This window comes from Antechinus flavipes, chromosome 2 (genome assembly GCF_016432865.1).
Source record: "Antechinus flavipes isolate AdamAnt ecotype Samford, QLD, Australia chromosome 2, AdamAnt_v2, whole genome shotgun sequence".
NCBI classification, from domain to species: domain Eukaryota; kingdom Metazoa; phylum Chordata; class Mammalia; order Dasyuromorphia; family Dasyuridae; genus Antechinus; species Antechinus flavipes.
In genome coordinates, this window is record NC_067399.1 from 495,752,551 (window position 1) to 495,771,231 (window position 18,681).

Genomic DNA, 18,681 nt, shown 5'->3' on the forward strand with positions numbered 1-18,681 from the left:
TGTCATTGTGTGCCTGTCACTGAGCACAGTGCACTAAATAAATGCTTGTTGATGGATTGGTTGATGGAGCTATTGGGCAACTAGACAAACCCACATTCCACCCTTACCTTCAGGGTACTTGTAATGGCTAGTGATGTCCACACGGGTGTTGCTGCCTACAGCCTTGGTACTGATGCATTTGCCAATCTTTTTGGTATCGGAGTAGACCCGCTCTCGGCTGTCATCCTCATTCCAGAGCCATGTGATGTAGTCAGCATTGACTTCGGCAAACACAAAGGGTCCATCATGGGCCAGGTGCACATCGCCCTCCCGAATGGCAGTGACAGAGGCTGGCCCACACTGAAACACACCTTGGGGGACAATGGAAAGAAAGTGGTTTTGAGGAATACCAGCCCTCACAATGGGGATTCTGGGTCAGAGAGGCCAGGAGACCTTGCCCCAAATGGAAAAAGAAATTTTAGTATTTGGTTACCTTCACTCTCCTCCTGTGGAGTGGCATCCAGGACTTGCCAGCCATTGTAGGAGGAGCCAAGGTCTCTCCGGGCAAACCAACTTTCATTCCAGACATGGAAATTCCTGGAGCAGAGAAAAAAAACAAATGCAGATAGAAGAGATGTTTTATATATCATGGCTGTGTGCAAAGCACTGTGCTAAGGAGAAACCAAAGTTAGATAAAACTCAGATCCTGACTTTACTAACCTAATTGTTTTGCAATTACTTTATGTGGTATGTTCATTAGAAATTTATAAAGCAAAATACTATGTGAAGTTTGAGTGGGGGTGGTGGTAGAATTCTATTCCTAATAAAACACTCAAGAGTATAGGAATAAATGGACTTTTCCTTAAAATAGTCAGGAGCATTTATTTAAAACTGTCAGTAAGCATCATATGTAATGGAGATAAACTGGAACCATTCCCAGTAAGATCAGGAGTGAAACAAGGTTGCCCACTATCACCATTCTAATATTGTATTAGAAATGCTAGCTTCAATAAACTGTAAAACATTTCTGATAAAGGCCTCATTTCCAAAATATATAGAGAATTGACTCTAATTTACAAGAAATCAAGCCATTTTCCAATTGATAATGGTCAAAGGATATGAACAGACAATTCTCAGGTGAAGAAATTGAAACTATTTCTAGCCATATGAAAAGATGCTCCAAGTCATTATTAATCAGAGAAATGCAAATTAAGACAACTCTGAGATACCACTATACACCTGTCAGATTGGCTAGAATGACAGGGGAAGATAATGCAGAATATTGGAGGGGATGTGGGAAAACAGGAACACTAATACATTGTTGGTGGAATTGTGAATACATCCAGCCATTCTGGAGAGCAATTCGAAACTATGTTCAAAAAGTTATCAAACTGTGTATACCCTTTGATCCAGCAATGTTGCTACAGGGCTTATATCCCAAAGAAATCTTAAAGAAGGGAAAGGGACCTGTATGTGCATGAATGTTTGTGGCAGGTCTCTTTGTGGTGGCCAGAAACTGGAAACTGAGTGGATGCCCATCAATTGGAGAATGGCTAAATAAATTGTGGCATATGAATGTTATAGAATATTATTGTTCTGTAACAAATGATCAACAGGATGATTTCAGAAAGGCCTGGAGAGACTTACATAGACTGATGCTGAAGGATGAATACAGAGAGGCTTGGAGAGACTTACATGAACTGATGCTAAGTGAAATGAGCAGAATCAGGAGATCATTATACACTTCGACAATGATATTGTATGAGGATGTATTCTGATGGAAGTGGATTTCTTTGACAAAGAGCCCCAACTCAGTTTCAATTGACAAGTGATGGACAGAAGCAGCTACATCCAAGAAAGAACACTGGGAAATGAATGTGAACTATTTACATTTTTGTTTTTCTTCCCGGGTTATTTTTACCTTCTGAATCCAATTCTCCCTGTGCAACAAGAGAACTGTTCGGTTCTGATAACATATATTGTATCTAGGATATACTGCAACATATCTAACATATATAGGACTGCTTGCCATGTAGGGGAGGGGGTGGAGGGAGAGAGGGAAAAATCAGAACAGAAGCGAGTGCAAGGTATAATGTTGTAAAAAAATTACCGTGGCATGGATTCTGTCAATATAAAGTTATTATAAAATAAAATATATTTTTAAAAAATGAACTGATGCTGAGTGAAATGAGCAGGACCAGGAGATCATTATATACTTCAACAACAATACTATATGATGATCAATTCTGATGGACGTGGCCATCTTCAGCAATGAGATGAATCAAATCAGTTGTAATAGAGCAGTAATGAATTGAACCAGCTACATCCAGCGAAAGAACTCTGGGAGATGACTATGAACCACTACATAGAATTCCCAACCCCTCTATTTTTGTCTGCTTGCATTTTTGATTTCCTTCACAGTCTAATTGTATACTATTTCAAAGTCCAATTCTTTTTGTACAGCAAAATAACTGTTTGGACATGTATACATATATTGTATTTAATTTATACTTTAACATATTTAACATGTATTGGTCAACCTGCCATCAGGAGGAGGGGATGGGGAGAAGGAGGATAAAAATTGGAACAAAAAGTTTGGCAATTGTCAATGCTATAAAATTACCCATGCATATATCTTGTAAATAAAAAGCTATAATTTTAAAAAATGAAAAAGAAAAAAAAACTTTTATTGAACACAGAGGTAAAAGAAGATACAGGAGTGGTTTGTCATTTTCTTCCTCCAGCTCATTTTACTGATGAGGAAACTGAGGCAAACAGGTATATATGATTGTCCCTGATCACTCAGCTATCTGTGGCCAGATTTGAACAAGAAAGCTGACTCCACACCCAGCGATCTATCCACTGCTTCACCTAGTTGCCATAAAAGGAGTGATAGGATTGATTATATTCATGTGTATGAAGGAACCCTAGTGAAAGGCCTTCCTATCCAAAAAGATCCTTAGTCTGTACCATCAATGTGCTTGAAATGTAAACAATTGGTTTCTCCTGGGGTTAAGAAATTATTCCTTTTGAAACCTGAAGGCTTTGAGACCCCTTTGAAAAAGTAAACATTTCCAGTAGAAAGATCTTCTGAGACCTTTGTAGGCTATATCCTAGCCAGGATTAGTTGAAAGCTAATTTAGAGCAAGACTCTATAGAATGGAAGCCTTGGGAAGTGTGGGCAGATAGGGAATGGCATGAATAGAGCACTGGAACTAAAGTCAGAGCCTGCCTCAGTTATTTTCTAGCTGAGTGAAACTTTCTTTCTGTTCTTCAATACTTGCCAGGGTTTTTGTAAGGATGAAATGAGATCATATTTGTAAAGCACTTTGAAAACCTTGCAGTGCTAGCTATATAAACAGGAACTATTAGGGTACTGAGACATCAGGAACATAATGTGAGGGAAAAGAAATGAAAATCAGGTGAAAGAGTGCACCAAAGACAAATCTATAACTTTTCCTGGAGAGAGGTCTCTACTTTTTTTTTTTTAAAGGATTTTAGGGTTCTATGATTCTGTTCATCTAAAATTCCCTCTTTTCACAATTTTAACAGTAAATCATTGTACATAACTCTGTGGATTTATATGAACAGTGTTCAGTCTTGGTGCCTTCTCATTATTGATTTCTCTTTGGCTTGTACCCCCACCTGGGGTTTCCTCTGGGAATATCAAGTCTACATTACAACAATAGAAGAACTACAAATTCTTTTAACCTGATCTTCCAAATCTGGTTCCCTCTGTATGTGCCCCCATTTCTGTTCTCCTTTTTAAAAGTCAGGCTAGAGGTATAGCTTAAGCATTTCAAATGGCTTGCATCAGTCACCCACTCTCAACATGGTTATCAGTGAGACGGTCCGGGTCAAGATGCCTTATCAAGATGGCGTCATTGATGCCAGAACAAATTGTTCTTCAGTGGGCAGAAGGAACCAGGAGATTGTCTGGGCATACCTATTGCATAAGAAGTCTGTGACTGTCTGATTAGAAGTTTCCAGGATGTTAGAATTCTAAGTGTGAAGGTGAGATCTGAGAAGGATGAGACAGTGAGAATTGGCTGGAGGTCAGGCTCAGAGGTAGCCCTGAGTAGGGCTCAAGACTACGATGCTGAATTTGTTTCTCAGTGTTAGGAAAGGGTGGAGGGCAGTGCCCCACATGCCTGCTTTGCCAAGTGCTTCCTGTGCCCTGGGACAAGTTCCCACAGCCTGGGGAAAGGAAAGGGGCTAAGATCTTTCCTTCAAGGGGGACAACTAGATACTTACCACATACTGTCTTCAGTTATGTCTTCCAGGGTCCTTCCAAATGAGTCCACATATTTGTCCACACTCAAGCTCTTGTCTGTGTCGTGGGCTGAGTTGAAGTTGGAGACTATCCGGGTGGCAATTCCTAAACACCTTAGGACTAAAAATTTACAGACTAGAGATACTCCAGACCATCTTAGGAAAGGCTTTCCCCATCTGGAAAGCCCCTCCCTGATATCCCATCCCCAGAGGGGGAGCTAAGTTATGCCTCTGACTATCTCTCCACTGAAACTACTCCTACTTAATTCTTGTCCTACCCAACTTTTCTGTTTTTAATTCTATGATTTACATATATTGAATTTATTTAAAGTAAGACACATTTGAAATGCGTTCTCAAGTGAAATCTAGAAATAGTTGTACTGGATTGTCTGCTAATTTGTTTTTTAGTGGGATAGGTATTTTTGTAGTTTCGCTCTGCAGAGCAGTGCAGGTCACTGAGACTAAAGAAACTGGGGGGAATCAGGGACGCTTCATGCAAATTTAAAACAAGAGAATGCAAAGTTGAGGCTCCCTTACCATCCTTCTCTCCCGGACCAAGTACCTGTGCACATGACTCCAGCAAAGACCCAGCACTGGCCATATTTGACAGGCTTATATCTTCCCTTGTACCATTTGTAGAGGATGGCGACGCTGCCCCGCCAGTGCAAGGGGCTGGTCCCACCGATGTACTTGCCCCGCCACTGGCCCTGGACCACACCTTTGTCATCATTGCTGTTCACCTGCCAAGAGAGGTCTCATTCAGTTATCTAGGCTGTAAAGCTCCAGAAGGAAGGTGGGGCTGGATGGCTCGGTGGCCAGAGCATAGGACCTCAAAATCCTATGGGATTGCGGTGCCATCTCAGAATGGGTGAGAACACATTGCCACTTCTACCCTCCTTCATTAATAGCTTGAAGGCCTTATGCCCAAGTGGAAGAGTGTGGGTGGCTCAGTTTACCCCAGCCCTACCCAGAAGATATGTTCTATTGAGGAGGAGGACTGAAAAGGAGAAAGAAAGTACGATATGGTACAAAGACTAGGAAAGTGTACATCTTAAAGTATTCATAGTATCACTTTTTTGTGTTAGCAAAGAACTGGAAACAAAGTGGGTGCCCATTAAGTGCGGAATGGCCAAGCAAACATCATCATTCATTGTAATAGAATGTTATTGTATCATAAGACATAATGTGAGGAATTCACAGCAATCTGGGAAGATGTATACATTGAAGCTGACGGATGTAAGTGGAATAAGGAAATTAAGATGCATCACAACTATGGGAAGCAAATGAAAAGGAAAGTAAGGGGAAGCTGAGCTCTGAGTAATAGTCAATAACAATCAATATAACAATGACAACTATTATAACTAATCCTGGTCATGAAGAAAAAATAATGAAACACATTGTTCTTGACATAAAGGTGGGGGAGCATGGACACAGATGAGTGCATACATTGTCAGATAGAGACTCTAATCATTGGTTTTGCTTAACTTGTGTTTCTTTTCCTTCCTTCCTTCCTTCCTTCCTTCCTTCCTTCCTTCCTTCCTTCCTTCCTTCCTTCCTTCCTTCCTTCCTTCCTTCCTTCCTTCCTTCCTTCCTTCTTTCCCTCCCTCCCTTCCTCCCTCTCTCTCTTTCTCTCTCTCTCTCTTTCTATCTATCTTTTTTTTTAGAAGGGAGGGTTCAGTGCTAGTATATCCAGTATATCCAGAAAGAATATGATGAAAAACTAAAATAGCTACACTGCACCTAATTTTTTAAAAAGAAAAATGTCTTAGAGTCTGGAGACTTCAAGTTATTTATATAAGTGGAATAGAACTCCCTCTCTGATATTCTTTGTACTAAGGTTGGTACCAGTTCAGACTATTGCTCTGTCTGAACATAGATTTCTATGGTCAATGTTCAAAGGCCATTTTCACTATGAATAATATAAGATTTCTTCTAGTTCTAACATTGTGTTCTAGGACTCCTTCTCACTCAGAGAAAATCTATGGTAAGCTTTAGGATGATGTCAGTATTCTAAGTCAAAGCCAAGATATCCATCCATCCATTCATCTATCATTTCATCTATTTCATCATTCAGTTTCTTTGTTTTTGTCTTTTAATTATGTGTGATTTTTGTGTCATCTTCAGATGTGGTGTAGTGTAAAAAGTATTGGATAGGATCCAATAGGAATATTGGATCTCTTCACTTAGATGAACAAGAATTAACGATAATCTTGCTTATTTGGGAGCTTTCACTCTGAGACTTTCAGTACACACACACACACACACACACACACACACACACACACACTTTGTAGTCTTCTTGGGACATAGGCTAGAGAGCAGATCTCATTTTCTTCCTTTCAGATAAGGGGAACTATAGACCAGGGAATATTTGCTAAACTTGCGACAAGTCACAGCTCAGAATTTGGTTTGGCCCATGGGTCTTAGCAGAGGAACTTCCCAAATAGTCCTCACCATGGCACTGATCACTCTAGTGACATAGACAGGGTCGTTTCGTCGGGACACGTCAGTGACTGGGTCTTCCTGGTGGCTGGGACTCCGGTCCAGTATGGAAAGGCAGATGTTCAGAATGTCCTCTTCAAACTGTGGTCCAGAAAAGCCAGACTCAGGATGGTCTCAGGGCAAATTCTTGGAGCCATGTGTCCCAGCTCTTATTAGACTGTTAAAGGTCCCCAGACACCCTAACTAATCGATATCACTAACATTAGAACCCTAGGGCTTTGTCTGGAAGCTTGTGCAATAAATAGTCCCTCCTTTTGTGGAGAGAAAATGATCTATATCTGTCAAATTCTGATGCCTTTCCCGAGGCATGTCTCACATAGGCAGTCCTAAGCCTCAGAAACACCCAGGATCAATCAGAGGCAAACTGGAATTTTTTAAAAAGAGATTATCTGACCCTGGGGAGGGGGGAACAGAGAGTAGGACATTTGGCCTCTTTCCTCCCCCCTCCCAGAGCCCCACTGGGACTGCTCCCCTGGAGACCTGCCCGTAGTTCCAGCCCTGGGCTCGGATATGCTTCTCCACTCCTCGGAAGATAATTCCATTGTCGTTCAGCACATACTCTTGCCGTTCTTCCTCTTCAGCCAGGTAGACATCATCCTCTGGAAAGCAGTCAACCAGGATGGGTAATCCTCCAGGGACTGGGATGGGGCTAGGGGCTCTGCCCTTGCTATGCCCGGGGGTTGGTTCTGTATATCATTGGGGGATGCTCCCAGAGGGCGAGAAGCCCCCGGCAGGGGAAACTGCCCTGGTGGGCCTGGGATGGGGGAGGGGAGGAGAACAGTGGACTGGGGCTCCGAACTTTGCCTTTTGGGAGCAGGTCTAACCAGCTTATCCCACATAGAACTGAAGGAGGGATAACTGGTTCCAGATGGAGGACTGATCTAAAAGTCGAGCACTTACCAGCGCACCAAGGGTTGAAGAGGAGAACAAAATGGCCCAATTTCTTGTTGGTGTATTTGGACCGGGAGGAGACCCTGCCACTCAGCTTGTAGTGGCCAATGACGGCATTGGGTGGAGAGGAGATGGTGATGGTCATAGAATTCTCCTCCCTAGTCTCCTGCATGGCTCTCCAGGTACCCTTGTGCTTGGATTCCGATGCTTCAAATATACATTTAGTCTGGAGGGCTTCAGAGGCCTGGGGTCCTAAAAAGATAAATGACATGAATTTGGTGCTGAAAGTCAAAGAGAATTCTCTCTTCAGGAGAGAAATGCTTATGTCTAGGTAGAGGGGCAGCTAGTGCCACACCTGGAATCTGAAAAACCCGACTTCCTCCTGTTACCAGTTGTATGACCCTGCACAAATCACTTAACTCTGCCTCAGTTTCCTCATCTGTAAAAGGGACTGGAGAAGGAAATGGCAGACCACTCTAGCATTTCTGCCAAGAAAACATGAAGGGTCAGACATGATTGAAAAACAACTAGACAACAGTTTAGGTAGGAAACATTGTGCAGAGATTAACTTCAGAGGTTCACGATAAGTCCTAGGGCCATAGCAGAATTCTAGAATCCTCAGGGCTGGAGGAAGTTTCCTCATCCAGCTCCAGACTCCACATCTGTATCCAAATTGTTCTTGAGACAGAATGGTATCATGAAAAGACTCTTGGCCATTTACTAGTGACTCTGGACAAATCACTTATTTTCTCTGAGCCTCAACTTCTGCCATTTCTAGAAGTCTAGAGCTATGCTCGTAATACCCCTTTATTGGAAGTCCAGAATGTTTCAGCTGGAGAGAGCCTTTGGAGTCAGTGCCCTGGGAGAAATGGACAATTCAATTCAACAAACATTTGTTCAGCCCTTCCTATGCACAAGACATGGAGGTAGGTGTGGGGGGCAACAAAAATAAAGGTAGAACTGTTTCTATTCTCAAGGACCTTCCATTCTGGGGACTGGAGTTAGTGAGGGTAGTGAGGGAGAGGGGGAGGACAAACAATTATGCAAGCTTAGGCAACATGCACTGACAGGGAGCAGGACAGAGAAGACTTTGCTTGTCTGATGGTTTTGTTCTGGCCAGATCCCATCTGGAAATCAGATTTTAGATGATCAAGCTGATCACCTCCAGAAGATGTGGATGTAGGAGGATATGGGGGGAGAAAAGTGGAAATGAGAATCTTTTGTAAACTGGAGATGTTTAGTGTGGAAGAGAGAGCGAGAGAGTGAGAGAGCGAGAGGGAGAGAGAGACAGAGAGACAGAGACAGACAGAAAGACAGAGAAAGATAGAAACCAAGAGGGAGAGACACAGACAGAGGCAGACAGAGGAGACAGAAACGGAGATGGAGACAGAGAGACAGACAGAAAACAGCAGGAACATGATAGCTTTCTTTAAGCAATGAAGGATTACAATGGGAGAAAAGGGAGCAATTTTTTCCTGTGTGGCTCAATAGTACTAGGACAATTTTAACCAAAAAGAGTGAGAAGTGCTTATCCTTCCAGGTTTGAGATTCTAGGATTTATGAAATCAGAATCCCAAGATCACAAAGCTGAGACCTCAGGGGCCTCTGATCCGATCCACACCTGAACAAGAACATGCCCACGTGGGCTGTCCAACATTTCTTAGCGACCTTACATAAAGGGGAACCCCAAGGCTTTCCATAGGGGGTGCTATGTAAATGCCTATTCTCTTCCCATTACAATTTTGAATCATTCTGCATATTAGGAAGTTTCTCCTTATGTTGAGCCTTAATTTGCTTCTTGTATCTTTCATTATTTTTCCCAGTTTGGGACCAAGAAGAAAAAGAACAAGTCTCCTCCTTCTGTCTGATGGCCTTCAGATACTGAAAGATAGCTAATGTGTTCCCTTATGTCTTTATTTCTTTAGGCTAAAAATCTGTAACTACTATAGTCGATTTTCTTGGGTATGAAAAGAAGGTTCTTCGCCATCCTCCTTGCTCTCCTTTGGACACTAGTATGGATACTAAGGTGGAAGGGAAAAGAACCAGCATTTATTAAGTGCCTACTGTGTTCCAGCCCAACTATGTTAAGAACGGGGCAAATATTGTATCATTTGATCCTTGAACCCACCCTGGCTTTGGGGTAGGTGTTTTTATGATCCCTGTTGTAGGAGGGAGACTAAGACAGACAGAGCTTGCGTGATTTGTTCATGGTCACACATTAAGTGTCTGAGGCTGGATTAGAACTCAGTGACCCCAGGCTCAGTGCTCTATTCACACAGCTACCAATCGCTTTCCTTCACATTTTATTGGTACCCTTCCGACACCTGCCACAGAACACAATGCGGTGGGTGGAGCAGCGGGACTAGCATCTCCCTGGGCCAGGACGTCATCAGCTTTCTCAATTGTCATGGTCATGTAATTGAGAAGCCACTAGGTGGCGCAGAGGGGACACATTGCATTTGAGTCAGGAGGACTCCAGTTCAAATTTCTCTTCACCCTTGCTGTGTGACCTGTACCCCTCTCAGCCTCAGTTTTGTTTTCTGCAAAATGGGACAATAAGAGTTTCTACCTCTCTGAGGATCAAATGAAATATGTAAGTACCTTGTAAGCTATAAAAGGCTACATGAATATTAACTCTTACATCACACTGTTGACCCTTTAAGAGTGGTAGCCCACTAAAACCCACTCCCACTCTTATCACCTCTGAGTATTTTTCAGAAAAATTTCTGCTTATCCCTTACCATATATATATGAAATTGTTTTTTTGAATTTAAGTGCGAGATAAAATTTATCCCTATTAAAATTTCATCTCATTAGATTCAGGACCCAGTTCTAGCCTGTCAAGAATACTATTATTTAATGTATCAGCTATCTTTTCAGTGAAGTGAGTTTTATCAGTTTTTAAGCCTGATATTTCTTTAGGAGTGTGCTTCCTCTAATGGGCTTCTCTGAGAGTAGATGGTTAAATTTTCAGTGTCAGCTTTTAACCTCAGAAATCACTACATATCAAGCCTTAGTTTATTGTTTTGTTGATTGCCTAGATTTCATAAAGTGTTAGTAATGTGGTTAAACTTAAAAATGTGTGTTCAGACTTTAGAACTTCTTCTCCCTTGTTAAATATTTGCCAGCACATTCTTGCATTGCTTTATAACAATTGCTTGGGTTCAGCAGAAGTGCAGTTGAAGGCTCAGGGAATGAAGTCATCACCAGATTGGAGGCCTGGAGACAGTAGGATGATAATAATTGCTGCTGCTACTGCGGGTGGTGGTGATGACAGCAACTGGCATTTATAAAGTGCTCTAAGGTTTGTACATTGTACTATACTCATCATCTCATTTGAACCTCACAAAAGCCTTGTATCTATGCCTTCATCCAAGTCACTGATAAAAATGGTAAATAAAGCACAATTGCTTAAGCACACCACTGGAAACTTCTTCTGAGTTGACATTGAACCATTAATAAACACTTTGGTCTGATAGTTTTATTGCTTCCAAATCCACCTAACTGTACTATAATCTAGTTTATAGTTTTCCATTCCCCACAAGAACCGCATGAGAAACTTTGTCAAAATGCTTTGCTGGAATCTAGCAAAACTCTAGCTGTAGCATTACCCTGCTCTCTCGGTTTAATAACTCAAGTCAAAAGAATTAAGTCTGGTGTGATCTGTTTTTGAGAAACTCAAAATGATTTTTTGTGATGGTCACTGTTTTCTTTCCTAGTTATTCCCCACTCAGCCCTTTAACAATCTGGCTCTGAATTTTTTCATGAACTGAGATCAAGTTCATGGGCCTTTTAGTTTGCAAGCTTCCTTCTCTTTCCTTGCTTGACAATCTTTGACAAGCCCTTCTCCAATTCTGGGGCACCTCTCCTACTTTTAAAGACCTTTCAGAGATCATTGAAAGTGGCTCAAAAATCCCATCTGCCACTTCTTTTAGTCTTCCAGGATGAACATCATCTGGGCCAAAGTTACTTAAATTCATCAAGGGCAGCTTGGGGCTATCATTGTTGTCACCTGACTAATCTTGGGCAACCACTCCCTATTAGCTGTTTTTTCCTTTTGTCCTTTCTACTCCAAAGATCATTCTTCTTGACAGAAAATACAAAAGCAAAATAAAAAGGCACAGTTTTGTTTTTGCCCTATCTTCAGTTATTACTTCTTAGTCTTTTTCACAATATAACTAAAAAGAAAAAAAAAAAAAAACCAACGGCAGCAGTGACAACAAAATTGCTTCTTGTGATCCTTAAATTATGTTGACAGCTTTAGCTTATAGCTTCATTTACCACATCTTATGGGGCCGTGGAATTCTAGGATCCTAAAATTCTCTCATATTGTATAATTCTTGAGTTATATCTTCTTGGATTCTGATTCAAGATTTGGGGGTTTTTATATTCTATATTCTAAGGACATGGAGATGATGAGGTTTTGTGATATTCAAAATATAAGGCAAAAGTGTTGTTATTATTTTTTAAATGACTGGAAGATAATGGAATTATAGAGTGTTATAAGGGATTCTAAAGGCCATCAGCTTAACTCTCTCATTTTATATGAAAGGAAAGAGGGAAATGAATGACTTGCTCAAGCTTACACAGATAGTGTTAAGCAGAATTTGAATCTGGTTTCTCTGATTCTAGAGTCCGTGCTCTTTCCATTACACAATACAGAATAAAGGCAGATTTATTGAACAAGGGTTGGGATGTTGATGGAAGAAATCAATGGCTGTGTCTCTTTACTTAACTTTTGTTCTTGTTCAATTTCTTTTGCATGTCAATTGGGGAGCATTTTGGGAACCCTGGATTCATAACACTGGAAATAATGAGACACCCAGAAGAGGGGATAAACCCAGCAGAGAGCAGAGATATGATATCCAGTAGAGTAGTAAAATGGTATTTGTAGAGCAGACATTGATCAAGGTAATATTGAATGTCCCTGGCCACAAATGATACGGTTGATTATGGTAATAGTTTTCCTGATATTGAACCAGCCCTACATCCCTGGTATTAATTCCCTTGGTCATAGTGTATTGCCCTGCTGATAAATTTTTGTAATCTTTTACTAATATTTTATTTAAAATTTTTGGATCAATATCTTTTAGGGAGATTGGTGTATAATTTTCTGTTTTGGCTCTTCCTGGTTTAGGTATCAGCACTATGTTTGTGTCATAGAAGGAATTTGACAGGACTTCTTCTTTACCTGTTCTTTGGAATAGTTTACATAGTATTGAAATATTTTTTCCTGAGACAATTAGGGTTTAGTGACTTGCCCAGGGTCACACAGCTAGGAAGTGTTCAGTGTCCGAGGCAGATTTGAACTCAGGTTCTCCTGACTTATGGGCTGGTGCTCTATCCATTGCACCACATAGCTAGCCTGAAATTAATTGTTCTTTAAATGTTTGGTAAAATTTACTTGTTAATCCATTTGACCATGGAGATTTTTTTCTTAGGGAGTTCATTAATGGTTTGTTCAATTTCTTTTTCTAAAGTCGGACTATTTAAGTTATTTATTTCCTTTTGTTAACTTGGGCCATTTATATTTTTGCAAATATTCATCCATTTTGATTAGATTGTCAGACTTGTTGGCATACAGTTGGGTAAAATAGCTCCTAATTATTGTTTTGATTTCTTTTTCTTTGGTGGTAAGTTCACCCTTTTCATTTTTGATGCTGGTAATTTGTTTTTTTTTCCTTTCCTTTTTCTAATCAAATTAACTAAACATTTATCTATTTTGTTGTTTTTTCATAAAACTAACTCTTAGTTTTATTAATTAGTTCAATAGCTTTCTTAGTTTCAATTTTATTAATCTCTTTTGAATTTCAGAATTTCTAATTTGGCATTTAGTTGGGGGGGGTGATTAGTTCTTTTTCTAGTTTTTTTTTAGTTGCATGCTCAATTCATTGATCTCCTTTTTCTCTATTTTATTCATGTAAGTATTTAGAGATATAAAATTTCCCTTAAGAACTGCTTTAGCTACATCTCATGTTGTTTCATTATCATCATTCTCTTGAATGAAATCCCTAGCCACATATGTTCTCTCTATATATGTGCCATGTGTTCTCTCCATATATACTCCTTGGTCACAAATCTTCATTTCTAACTTTTCCCTTTGTTGGTATGGTAACCTGTAGGAGAATGTACCTCATCTGAACTTGCTTGAGTATATTGTTGTTACTTCATTTTCCATGCTATTCAGTTTAACACCTTTTGTTTGGAATTAAAGTGTCTTTTGGCTAGCTAGTAAAAATTAAAACATCAGCACTCAGGAACTAAAAGCTTAACCTATGGAGAGTTTCAATCTAGGTAGTTTTCTGACGGGTCTCCTTTAAGGAGATTCCCAAAGGCTACGTTTGAGTTCAGTATTTATGTTCTAAAGTTCTAGGATGCTGTATAAAATTCTGTGATATTGGGATAAAACGTTCCATGGTTCCATTACTTTGTGATTGTACCAGAGAAAAAGTGTAGCAATGAGGACAAAGGCACCTTCAAGACCTGCAGTATGTGAAGGAAGAAGGTGGGGGAGGATACCTGTTTCCACGGTGAATATCAGAGTCTCCTCACTCTCCAGGGCCCTGCTGAACCTCAGGCTGAGAGTGAATCTTTGGCCCCTCCTCACCACCATCTCTGAGCCTGGGTATTCTTCAGTATGGTGAGCATGAGTGTTTTTCTCTTGTTGCCAGTCCACTTCTGTTATTTTGATTGCTGGGGATTCCGGATGCAGGGAAGGAAAGAACAGAAAGGAGAGGAAAGAAATGAATCCAAATCTTGAGGAAAATCCCCCTCTCCTTTTTACTTCTCACTCGCAGTCTCTTTTTTTATAAGATGTAGTAGGGACAGAGGAGACACTATTTGGAAAGGACCATTTTTATCAGTCTTTCCATATTCAAAAGCCTATATAGGCTTCCCAGTGTCTTCAGGATAGTGTCTAAGCCCCTTTGCCTGGTATTTGAGGCTCTCTAGTACGTCCCATCTTTCCAGTCTTGTTTCAGTGAATCTGTGCTCCATCCCAAGCTGCTCTTCTCACTCTCCCCCAAACCTTGCTCTTCTTTGCCTCAATATATTTGCTTATGCTGTTCTTCCTAACACCATCTCCTTGCCATAGCTGATGGAAAATCTTAGCCAAGTTATAATGCAAAGAAGACTGGTCAGGATTTCTGGATCTCATATCTGGTATTTCTTATCTTTGAGACCATTAAAAATCAGTTGACTTCCTTGAGCCTCTGTTTTTCCTCATCTATAAAATGGGAATAATAATCCTTTAGTTTTCTTCACAGTTTTGATGGGGGTGAACTCTGAAACTGTGTCCCCTTAAATTTGTAAAAGAAGGGGGATTCGGAGTCTCAGACCCTCCTCTGGGAAAGCATATCTTCCCAGAAAAGTTAAGTGGCTTCATTCAATTGGAGATCTTGGCCAAATCAACCTCTATTGATCTTTTGGGGGTGGCCCAGATCCCCTTCAGGAAATTCCCAAGAGTCTGGGGAAAAGCCTTTAAAATGATTTTATTCAGTTGGAGATCTGGGCCTGATATTCCTATTGAGTGGCTTGAAACTCCAAAATAAGTACTCTCTTTTCAACTGGAGGCATTGACAACATTGAAGGAATCTCATTCAGTGAAAGCCCCAGCCCCAGACTGCCAACAAAAGACAATTCTGAACTCCAAATCTTTGCAGAAGTCCGAAGCAGGATTATGCTTTGCCAAGGAACCTCTCCTCTTGGCACAGCTCCCTGCCAGGACTCCTGCCCATTGTGAAGATACCCTCTTCTCAGTGATAACCTTTGTTATTTCTCTGACAGGACCTGCCACTGAGGAGTCTGTCTTCCTAGCAAAGCTGGCTTCTCAGTGCCAATAAAAATCCCTTTTGCCATTCAGATTTTTCAGGTTCTTGAATTCTTTCATGTTGGACCTGTGCGCCGACCAGAGGGGATTCCCACCTCATTTCTCACACCTCTTGGCTACTACTAGACCCGCATGAGTTTTATTCAAATAGTTTTATAAACCATAAGGTGTTATAGAAATGTGAATTTGCTATGGGCATTTTTGTTATTATTATCATTATCTTTCAAGTCTCATCTCTTCTTCAAGCTTTCTCTTGGCCCCCCAACCCCCTGTGATCTCTTTATCCTCTGAGCTCCTGACTCCTGGGGGGGGGGTAAGGGGATGCTGAGAATGAGACAAGTCCCACACTATGTAACCCCTTCCTACTCCTGCTCCCATTATCACAACACTCGTATCCAGGAGAACTTTGGCTACCATAGACACAAAAGGCCACCATTATCAGAAGAAAGGGTCTCAACTGGACTCCCAGAGGGTTGGGTGAGCCTAGATTGGTCCAGGGCTTCAGTATGAACAAGGAGAATGGGAGAGGTCTGGGTGTAGCTATCCGAGTCTCAGAGCTAGCTCCTTGCTTGCATGTTGCCTTCCTGAACCATGTTCCATGAGACCCTCACTTAGGACGATGGCCTTGGGCTCTCTTATAACTCCCACCATCTTGGTCTATACACACTGTAGGTTTTTCCCCAATCTGTTTTGTATAAAGCCTTGGCTGTTGTCATTGTCTCACAGTCTGTGTCCTATGTTCTAAGATCCCTTTTGACTCTAGGAGTTTATATCATGTGTTCTAACATTCCTACCAAGTCCAATGATGATGACAATGATAGTGACACAACAGTTTTTTTTTTTTTTTTACCAAATCTACCTTGTATAAAGCTAATGTAATATATTAGGAATCTTTTTTTTTCAGTGTTTATCAACATTTTTTTCTTCTTAAGGAGAGTGTGATATGAGGAATGTGGCCCATGTCCTGTATTTGAAATAATCTCATATTTACTATGTATCTTACTCTTTTTGATATTTGATATTTATATTTTTCCCAATTACATGTAAAATAATTTTTACATTTGTTTTTAAAACAAATTGAGTTTCAGATTCTCTTCCTTCCTCTCTACCCTCATCCCCCATTAAGTAGGTACATGTGAAGTTATGCAAAACATTTCCATAAGTCATGTTGCAAAAGAAAATAAAGATCTTCCCTCCCATTCCTCAAAAAAAAAAAACCTTCAAGAAAAATAAAGTAAAAAAATGCTTTAATCTGTATTCAGACACAATCAGTTCTTTCTCTAGATATGAATAGCTCTTTTGGGCTCTTTTCTTGCACAAGATTGTCAGGCTCCATTCTGGTTCTTCTAGCTGGACTATAAATTCCTTGAGGCAGGGGACCCCATTTCTCTCTTCTTTTTTTTCTTCATAGTAGGAGCTCAATAATGCCTTATAGACCTGGTATCCAATTTGCATTCTTAGGTTCCCTTCCTTTTAGTTCTGGAGGTTTGTGTTCTATGTTCTGTGGTCTCTTTTAGCTGTATGTTGTATGTTCTAACATCCTTTCTGAGTCTGACAGTCTGTGTTTTATGTTCTAAGGTACTTTCTAGTTCTGGCTGCTGAACCAAAAAGTGGGTTCTCATGAGAACCTAAACTTAGCCTCACACACTAGATCAAAGTGACAAGCATGACCATAGAGTGACCTTGCCTATTTCTGTTCTTCTGCTTACTTGGGCATCTCACCTGTGAGAGGCTTCTACAGAGAAGGTCGGTTATTGTTCCCTGAAAATGCTGACCCTGGAAGGTCCTCCCAAACCCATTCCCATCATTGTGAACTCTCCACAACCAAAAGATTAAAAGCCAATCTCTGTCTTGCCTCCGTTTCTCTGGCATTTCATGACAGTCTATGTTCTAAAGTTCCCTTTATTTTTGACAGTCTATGTTCTATGCTTTAAGATTTTTTCTTGCTCTAATGGTTTATAGTGTATGTTCCAACATCCTTCCAGGTCTGACAGTCTATGTTCTATCTCCCAAGGTTCCTCCCATCTCTGACCAACCCTTGTTTCTTTTTTTTCCCAGTTTCAGAGTTCTATAATTTTATGTTACTAAATATCAATGTCCCCTAAAGCCATCCCCATTAGGAATTCTGCCTTCGGCAAACTCCAATTTCCAGGCATTTTGCCCGGTCCCGGGGCCATGAAACAATCTCCAGCTTCTCTGTCTATGAATCACTTCTGAAGGGTAATTGGCCCGAGGAAGGTTAATTGTAGGGCACTCACAGTAGTCTGTAGGCTTACCCTGGCACTCAAGTGGCCCGGCTCCTACCCTCTGTCATCCTCCTGCCTCCAGGCCCGTGTGCCCCTCACTTAGCTTAGGTGGCTGAGGTCAGGGCAGGGGAGCACCAAGGGCTATATTACAGGGGTAGGGATGAGAGGCGGCAGGAAGGAGAGAGACTGAGCACCTGCTTTTCTCCTGACCGCCAGTCTGGGGCCTTCCGATCCGTTCTGGACCAGGCTCCCAAATTCCCAAACACACACACACACACACACACACACACACACACACACACACACACAGACACAGAGTAAATGGCTCCCCTTGAGTCAGTTCACTGTCATTTACTAGATCAACTAGTACCTACGACATGCCAGGGACTGTGCTAAATAAAGTAAAATTACTCATAGAATAAAGTGCAAACCCTCACTCTGGTCCCTTTTGGCCTCCACAGTCTGATCCCAATTTGCTTATCTAACTTCATTCCCTTTTCTTCCTTAGCAGACAGGCGATGATCTGGCTAGTCACAGCTCTGTGTGTGCTGGATCCCGGAGGGAGGAACTAGGGGAGCATGTCCTATTTTCCCCTCCTCTGTGCTTCCCCTCATGTGCGCTCCCTCCACTGGGGATGCCCCCCTTCCCTCCCCTCCTCCTCCATGCCCAAAGCTGCGTACCTGTTGACATCCCACTCATCCTTTAAGGCCTGCTCTAAGGCCATGTCCTCCAGAAAGCCTTTCCTGCTCTCTGATCCCTCCCTCTTTTGATCCTCTCCTCTACCTGCCACAGTATTATTTCCCCAATCCTCCAAAAACACTTACCACATCCTACCTCATGTTGAAATTTGTGAGTCTGATTCTTCCCTGCTCCCCTTCATCAATTATTATCCAGTTCATTAGGAGCTCATTCAAGTCTCAGGCTATGTCTCATTTATATCCCCTGGTGGTTATTTATTATATC

At 41.2% G+C, this 18,681-nt stretch overlaps 1 protein-coding gene across 1 annotated transcript in view; it reads right to left on the reverse strand.

Annotated features, from left to right (window-relative positions):
• The window catches only part of TGM6 (transglutaminase 6), a 33,344-nt gene extending 17,221 nt beyond the window's left edge, over positions 1–16,123 (reverse strand). Inside the window, exons 1-9 of the mRNA XM_051973771.1 lie at positions 16,084–16,123; positions 14,164–14,337; positions 7,654–7,896; positions 7,234–7,352; positions 6,706–6,834; positions 4,814–4,991; positions 4,234–4,372; positions 473–576; positions 108–350 (exon numbers count right to left, since the gene is read on the reverse strand). Of these exons, the coding sequence (XP_051829731.1) occupies positions 108–350; positions 473–576; positions 4,234–4,372; positions 4,814–4,991; positions 6,706–6,834; positions 7,234–7,352; positions 7,654–7,896; positions 14,164–14,337; positions 16,084–16,123 (1,369 nt within the window). The remainder of the gene's footprint in view (positions 1–107; positions 351–472; positions 577–4,233; positions 4,373–4,813; positions 4,992–6,705; positions 6,835–7,233; positions 7,353–7,653; positions 7,897–14,163; positions 14,338–16,083) is intronic.
• Positions 16,124–18,681: the final 2,558 nt, after the last annotated feature.